The sequence below is a fragment of the Megalops cyprinoides genome, chromosome 16 (assembly GCF_013368585.1).
Source record: "Megalops cyprinoides isolate fMegCyp1 chromosome 16, fMegCyp1.pri, whole genome shotgun sequence".
Classification (NCBI taxonomy): Eukaryota; Metazoa; Chordata; class Actinopteri; order Elopiformes; family Megalopidae; genus Megalops; species Megalops cyprinoides.
In genome coordinates this window covers 31,374,545-31,382,965 of record NC_050598.1, presented here as the reverse complement: position 1 = coordinate 31,382,965, position 8,421 = coordinate 31,374,545, and the positions used below count along the sequence as shown (strand labels likewise).

The 8,421-nt window shown below is 40.5% G+C and overlaps 1 protein-coding gene across 1 annotated transcript; it reads left to right on the top strand.

Moving 5' to 3' along the window:
- Positions 1–221: 221 nt before the first annotated feature.
- On the top strand, positions 222–6,985 carry LOC118791601 (caspase-14-like). Its single transcript, XM_036549018.1, has 8 exons — positions 222–280; positions 2,143–2,460; positions 3,890–3,927; positions 4,671–4,823; positions 5,389–5,611; positions 5,734–5,871; positions 6,462–6,571; positions 6,761–6,985. Exons 2-8 carry the CDS (start codon positions 2,145–2,147, stop codon positions 6,866–6,868), a joined length of 1,086 nt encoding a protein of 361 aa, XP_036404911.1. The 5' UTR covers positions 222–280; positions 2,143–2,144; the 3' UTR covers positions 6,869–6,985.
- Positions 6,986–8,421: the final 1,436 nt, after the last annotated feature.

Sequence of the window (8,421 nt, the reverse complement as noted above, 5' to 3'; positions counted from 1 at the left end):
TGTTGTGTGCTGTGCAAATTGGGCTTTTGGAACGGTTAAAATATTGTGCGTATTTGGTTATGTTCTTGTCCGTTGTGCGCAGTGGGCTTGTGGACCTGTTTAACTATGCGTAGGCTAATCGTATGTTCTTGTCTGCTGTGTTTTGTCGCAAAAAATGCACCTCCCACTACAGCACCGCCAACTTAGACCCTCTCCCCCCAGCTACCAGTACAAGGAAGTTAATCCTCTGCAGCCGTCACTTTCGGAAGTTAAAGAAACTTAGATTCTTTGTAACCTACAGGTAAGATCATTATCATTTTCTGTCTACAATCCGTAAAAATGATCAATAAACATGTTATTTGCCATTTACTTTACTGTGACTTTACAGAAAATATGTTAATTAAATTATATGTTAGTCGCTTTTATTGATCTGGTGAGCTACAGTAGGCTATACAGCGAGGTATTTGGTAGATGTTAACGATAAGTAAATATATAGCTCAGTAATAAACTTTTACTTGAACACCTTTATTAATATAAAGCGATTATTCAAGTGTTTGCTGGTTGTTTTGTTGAATACTTGCTATTTCGGGTTATGTTCTCTTACATATATTTAATTCGTTTTATTTTAGTTTCAGTTTCAAGTTCGTAGCAGAAATCTAACAACAAAAATCGTTAAAACAATTGCTGATAACTTCCAAAGATAATGCGAACAATTAACCAAATATTGGACAGACAATATGATACATTGTAAATGTTACATAATAACTAAGGGGTTATTCTCCCGTATAAACCTTTTTTGCGCGCCTCCAGTTACGCGTATCCTCCCCTCCGCGCTGCGATCGCGCCCACAGCGCTTACCTTCAGAATGAAGGCGGGCTCAGTCACAGCCTCGCTTACTTTGGCTGTCGGAAAAAGCGTGGAACATGGACTTGCGCATTTACTGTGAATGTCATCGAAATCCATTCAAACCAGACTCTGATTTTGAACATAAATGCAAAGGGAGAGGTATATTACGAATCGCCTCAAAGGAAAGCATTTTTTCTATGTATGACATAAACCCAAAAAAAAATATATATATACCAAACGACACATGTACTGGACCTATGTATAAAGACATGTTTGACGTGTGGAGATTCATTAACCCTTTCGCACGTAACTTATTTTATATATATATATTATATATATATATGTATATGGTACGTTATATTTTCATTAGCGTTATTAAGTTTCTCGTAGTTTTCAGTTAGCATTTGCTATGTTTTTAATGTTAAATCGCTGTTTCATCAAAGCTAAAATTAGCTAGAATTTTTCCAATGTCGTTTTCTAATCGTAACCGTTTTAGCATACGCGCTAAACGGCTAATCACACTGGTGTGACCATATGCGCGAAAGTGTTAATAAAAACGCACTGTTGAGGAAAAGGTGCAACCAAATGCATGTTCCAGTGTCCACGCTTGATCTCATACTGAGTAGCCTGTTATTAAAAATTCATTAGTAATCACTCATCATGACTCTTGCAAGGTACTCTATATTAGCTAAATTGATTAATGAATGCTCTGCTATTTATACTCATCTTAATTGATATTTCTGTTTTATTCTAATTGAACTAATTATTTACCAGGCTTGTTCACAACACCATGTGATGTAAAACTTCTGTTTAACAATGTAATATAGGGTTACAAGAAATGTTATTGTGGTTTAAAAATAATGACACACAAATATCGTAAATTTTGAACTGTATTTGTACATATATAATAATGGTAAAAGTAGGCCTAACGCCGACTGAAAAGGCAATATGGTGTTTCGCCATGTAGTGGCGCTTGACTTAATACAGCCCTCAGAAGCGCGTAGCTGAAAAGCACGTAAGTCAAGGGCAGAATACGCGTAAATGGTGTTTACATAAGAAACGCCCAGGTTTTGGGGTTGCTCCTCCCGAAGCGCGTAACTGCCTTCATAGACATAAGTCAAGGGGAGACTACGCGTAGGCTGAAAAGTGCGTAGCTGCGCGCTTTTTTGACTTACACGCATGGGAGAATACGCCCCTAATTTATTAATAATTTATTTGAGCAATAATTGGTAAGCCCACAGTTATAACTGATAGCAAAGTCTGTGAATGAATGTACTTGTAGCCTAACCAATGGGACTCCCCCCATCCTTGATACAGGTATGGCGGAGATGGAAGACAGATGGCGGGACAACATGAGTAATATCTTAAGTGAACTGGATGCAAAAGAATACAGTAAGATGTTTCTGTACCTGGACCAAATTCCCAAGGACAAGAGGGGTTTGGATAAGAGTATGTTAGTGGAACAGATTCTACAAACATATGGACTACAGGGATCTCTGGACGCAATGAAAAAGGTCTTGGACAAGCTCCCCAGGAATGACTCAAGAATCCGTCAGTATCTGAAAAGCTCTACTGAGGACATGCAGAAATGTGGGCAGGGACTGAAGCTTAAACGCAGCCAGGGAGACCAGCCAGGTTAGTGCCACAGAATTTTACCTGTATTTCCAGCTGTGGAGAAACATACATACCTGTACACCAATCATATAGACAGACAGACAGGTCTGCACTCTGATCTCCCTCCACTGGCTACCAGGGACAGCTTGCATCTGCTTCAAAATGCTTAATTTTTATTAGGGCTGTAGATCGATTTTAAAAAAAACTAATTAATCACACAATTTTCTGTCATTAATCGCGATTAATTGCCTTTTTTTCTTCTTAAGACTGAAGCTTATAATAATGGATATTTGTTTAAATGTAAAATCATGGAATTAATGTAGAATCAACACAAAGGAAGTATATTTAAATTCAAATACTGTTGTTTGGCCCAAAATGTGTTTGTTGTGTGCATGACATTTTATTTGATATGTACTATAAAATATACGAAAATATTCTTGCAGTAGAGCGTTCTGTGTGTGGATATTCTAAACAAAAATGCACAATTCTGCTATTGTCCTTAAAGAGAGAAAACACATCAGCCTCATGTTTGGACAGTATCTAAACCGCATGCCTTTGTAATATCTATTGGATTTCTTGTGTGTGCTTTATGACACATTCAACTCACAAAATGCAAAACCAAACAGAAGTTAAAACGTAATTATTTCAACCTGCGCGTTGATGCTGCTCATTCCCGAGTGCATTTTGTGAGACAAGTTCATGGAAATCGTAAAATATTGCCTCCTACTGGTGAACTTCATGCAATTTCGACCGAGGTAAAGCTGCGAGTGTGGTGTCTGTATTTATTAGTTGAAAGCTTTTTAAAGTGAAACTTCTCGCCTAAAACTCCATCCTTGTCCTTATCCATCTTTAGCCAGGATGGGTCGGTTTGGCGGCACACGTCGTCACGGGTCACAGGTCAGCCGCCACAGGAAGTAAACAAAACGCAGCTGCGTTAATTGCGTTCATTTTTTTGAACGCGTTAAATATTTCAAATTAATCGCAAAAATGAACGCGTTAATTTTGACAGCACTAATTTTTATATATTGCCTTGCACCTGCATGCCATTCTAGGCACTTTTCATGCCATTTTATTAGATGCACTGTGTAAATTGCTCTGGATAACGGCGTCTGCCAAATAACAATGTAATGTAATGTATCCATTTTAACCAGTTTAGCAGGGTGAATAAGTGTTACATAGCTCTTTACATTTACTCAATGTGTTTCCAAAAATACACTCCAGTAAAATATGTCTTGAGAATATACATATGTAGAATTGTCAGTTGTGATTGATTGTATAAACGTTCACTAAAAATGTCAAAAGGAGTAAACTGCTGAGCTAATTAAGCAATAAAGAACCTTCCAGGAGCTAAATCCAGAACTCTTGGTAAACACACTCATGTGTACTTATTCGCAGTGTGTTCACAGAACTGTTCTCACTTGTGCTAAACTGACAGTTTTCATTCCTTCAGGTCCCTCCAACAAGAAGACTGAGGTTGCATATGATGAGGTGAACTCCTCTTCCGTCTCTAAGCAGTCATTGCATTATAATCACTTGCTGTTTCTGTGTTTAATACAGCTTTTGGAGGTGTTCTATGTCTTAAAATACTTAAAAACATTCCCGCTAATCAGGAATTTGTCTTTGGAGGCAAATACAACATAAATATAAAAAGCAGCTACCAGCGATGGTTTCTTTACTGAAGAAAACCTGGCATCTTTTGAAAATAACTAAACATTTTATGTCAGTTGCATAAACCTGGTGGTCATGGCAGAGTTGTTTGGACCATGACTTTCAAACAAATAAAACAAACGTTGAGCTTTTTGGACATGTTCATCAGCAGCACATTTGGTGCCAGAAAGGGTGAAACTCATGTTAAAAACATCAACCCCTCTGTGAGACGCGGAGGTGAATATGCTCTGCTTTGCGATTAGTTCACATCACCTCTTACAGATGTCCTCATCTTATCAACAGCATGGATTCAGACGTATACCAGAATACGTCTGGCAAAAAATCTTTCCACGTCTGGCTCCCTTTGTTAAGAAGCTCAAGCGTTGGTTGGGAACAAAAACATTATTTCAAAACAAAAGTATAATATTCATATCCAAGAATGAATGATCTATATGTGTATGAACTCAGCTCTGTATCCCTGTATGTGTACACAGATGCGCACACACACATTTGCACATGCACGTACTCACGCATGCATACACACACACACGCACACATTAATCTCCATTTCCTCTCTGCCTCAGGGTTTTGTTTATAACCTGTCAGGGAGACGGGAGGCCTTCATTCTGTGTCAGAAGAAGGACAGAGACGGTGCAACCATGGACCGAAACATCATCACAAAGCTCCTTGAGAAATACTCCTTCGATTGCACTACTAAAAATGACCTGAAGGGGGAGGTATGATTAGGCTTAGCACAAAGGTGGACAATTGAGTAAAACTTAATTCAGCACAAAGTACAAATGCATTTCTTTATACAACCTGTCAAACAAATGTTACGTGTAATACCCTTTTCCTTGAACTGTTTTATTTCAAACAATTTCTGAACTCTTTTTCATCAAATTTCCTATTTCAATAAATATAAGCATGACTTCATTACTACTGTAAGAAGTGTGGACAACTGCCTCGACTGCACTTGAAACAGAGTTATTTAAACATCCACCTCCTCAGGAAAATAGTCAAATTCCTCTGATAGCCTATAAGCAGACAGAATCACAGCAGATTACTATGAATATATTTGTATGTGAAAATGCTGTCACGGGAGTCATTTTTCCCCATAATTGACTTGTATGCCTTTTCCGCCTGCAAAGTCATAGTGAATGCAAAGAAGATGCAAAGGAGTGGACTGCATCTTAGAAATATTCTCCTAGTCTCAGCTTAATTCCGCTGACAGGCTGCATACAAACAGCCAAAATCATCGACCCTTAACTGTGGCGATTTTCTTACCCAACCTGTCTGCAACAGGCCATTATGCCGGCTCTGAAAAGCTTCCAGACCTCGCTGCGCAGTGGAGGGGAAGTGGCCTGCTGCTTCATTGTGCTGATGGCTCATGGCGGAGAGGGAGTGATTGATGGCATAGATCGCAAGCAGGTCCCTCTGAAGGATATCTTTGCCCTCTTCAACAACAAGGAATGCCCCGAGCTCATGGGAAAGCCAAAGGTCTTCATCATTCAGGCCTGCAGAGGACGTAGGTTGTGAATAAATTGACACTAATGCTTTACTGGTTCTAAAGATGGTAAGAGATGGTAATAATGCAGGTAATCAGTGTGTATGACCCCTTCCCCTGTGACTCTTCTCTGGCTCTGACAGGGGGAAAGGACCATGGGGTGGAATCGATGGTGGCAGACGATCTCCTGACGGAGGAATCTCATTGGGCAGCGGACAGCCCTATCATGCGCAGAATGCCCACAGTGAGCGACACCCTCACCATCTGCCCCACCTTGCCTGGTAAGCAGAGGCTCGGCTTCCCTTTCGGCTGCAATGTCAGGGCATGCGGGCGTAGCAGAGCCGAAGGTAACAGCTTCTGTGAGTTATGCATGAAGCCGGTAACGTTAGCGTAGCAGGTAGCAGAGAGCGCTCAGCAGTGACGTCACTCCTGACACTCCGGTTAGCTAGCGTTATTGCCTGTGCAGCCAGGGGTTAACCGCCATAGGCTCAACTGGTGACTACGCTGGCATTTAGAGTCAGTTGTATGTCAAGAACAGGGGTTCGCTTGTGGAGTTGTGGACCTTGTTCAATGTATGCTACATGCGTAGTGGGTGTCTTATGGCCAGTGTAAATGACAGGATAGAAAGCCTGCCTGTTGCACATGGTGATGTCACTAGGAAAAGCTCAGATGCGGAACATTGCGGCCTCACCACGAAGCCTGGTGATTTCGGGGTGTAGTGATGTCATTCTCTTGCGGACGGGGAAACAGGGGTTCAGTTCTCAGCTCCTCAGCTCTTTGCCTTCCCCACTCAACAATACAGTGCTGTTGTCAGGGCAGGAGGGTCAGCAGCCCTGATCAGCATCATACGTCCACATGTGTACCCATGCAGGTAACGTCGCTTTGCGCAACGAGACATATGGATCTCCACTGTTCATCAAGATGAACGAGGTGTTCGAACAGTTTGATGGCAGATACCACCTGGTAGACCTTTTTACTAAGGTAGGGGTAACTCTTCCACACATCCACTGACATGGAGAGTGTTCTATAGTTAATGAGGAACTAACCACAGTATGTGAAGAACTAGGTGAACAGTATGAAATTTAATGTAATAGGCTTAAAGTGCAACGTCATAGTATTATGTTTCTCCAGTTGAACACCAGTACTTGAAATCTGCTTTCTCCGTTTCAGGTCAATCAGGAGCTGGTCAAAGAAGATTATGAGCATGAGCAAAAAGTTATAAAAATCACTCTGTGCATGGATTCCTCCTTCACTAAAGCACTGTTCCTCAATAGGTAACTTAGAGTGAGTGCACATTCAACCACTCACTCTGACTCCATCTCTTGCATACATCGACACACACACATTCTTCTTCTTTCACACACATAGGCACATTCTCTCACTCACACCCTCATATAGGCTACACACACGCTCTCACATGCACGGACACATATACACTCTGTTTCGCTTCAATGCAGACATACATTCTCTTTCACACACCCACATGCGTGCACGCATATACACAAACACACTCTTTTTCTCTTTATGCCACACATATACAGCGCAGGGTAAACATTCAGTAGTTTGCTCTGAAATAAAAAACTGCATTTATTCTTTGACATCTTATTTGATTTTTGTTTGATTGTAGAGTACTACAGGTTTTGACTTTGGTGTCAAACCAAACTTCAAATTTTGTACACACATACACACTTACACACGCACTCTTCTCAATTTAGTAATGCTTTTTTCTCCTTTATACAACACTGGAATCGGCAATTGTACATGAGGCTCGTCTCACTGCAGCAACCTCTGAACCTGTAGTGAAGCCAGATAAATGCGATCCTCCCATACGCTCGTGTGCCAGGAGTGGCTACTTTCTTCCACAAAGTAAAAAAGTAACTCGCAGGTGCCTGACGAATCAGAGTGACTGAGAACTATGAATTGAGAAACCCCACTCATTGCTTTACATTACAGTTGACCCTCCCACCGTGATGTGGAAAAACCACGTAAAATTTCATATATATAAAATTTAACATATATTTGTGTATATTCATGGTATTAAACGATAAAATACATTAAAATTATACATGTACTGTATTTTAGACATTTATGACTTACTAAACACGGGTTAGTAAGTCATAAATGTATAATGTATAATGTGTAAATGTATAAACGCGGTTTCCCGCACAAGGCATCAAAGCTCCCAAAAAAATCCCATTTAACTGCTTTTGCCGAACCGCGAAAAATCGAAGCCCCGATGTGGGAGGGTCAACTGCATTTTCATTTAGCAGATGCTCTTTATCTCCTACATGTTTCTACATGTTATCCATTTATACAGCTGGGTATTTACTGAGGCAATTCTGTGTTAAGCCCAAGGGTATAGCTCTGCTCTTTACCACTAGGCTGGACTGCCTGCACTCCTATCTCTACAAAGCCAATTTATGCCACCGTTGTGGGATCCCGGTCATTGTTGGCAGATGACATGGCCGGTTTTTTAGAAGAAAAGGTGGTGGGGTTATCACTCATTAATATCACTTTGATGTCCAGCTGATGTCATACTGAATCCAGTTCAGCTCTTTTTGAAATACATTCTGCATCCAGGATACATAATTATACCCCTCCAAGCCCCTATCCTTTCTCTGGAGATGCCCAGAGAAGAGCCATGCCAATGTTTAATTGCTTCATAAAGCTTTTCTCTTTTGATTTTTGATAAACAATAGCCACCTAGTAATTATCCTCAGTGATAGTGTATTAGATAGTGAATGAGGTAGTAAATAGTGAATAGTGCACCTGTGGGGCCTGGGGAGTTACTATTCAGGCGTCGGTGATATGTGAACAAAACGTTTTTCAAA

Coding starts and splice junctions, on each gene's coding strand:
- LOC118791601 (XM_036549018.1), top strand. CDS start 2,145: ATGGCGGAGATGGAAGACAGATGGCGGGACAACATGAGTAATATCTTA. Junction 3,928..4,670: donor CTGAGGTTGCATATGATGAG/GTGAACTCCTCT, acceptor TCTCTGCCTCAG/GGTTTTGTTTATAACCTGTC. Junction 4,824..5,388: donor AAAATGACCTGAAGGGGGAG/GTATGATTAGGC, acceptor TGTCTGCAACAG/GCCATTATGCCGGCTCTGAA.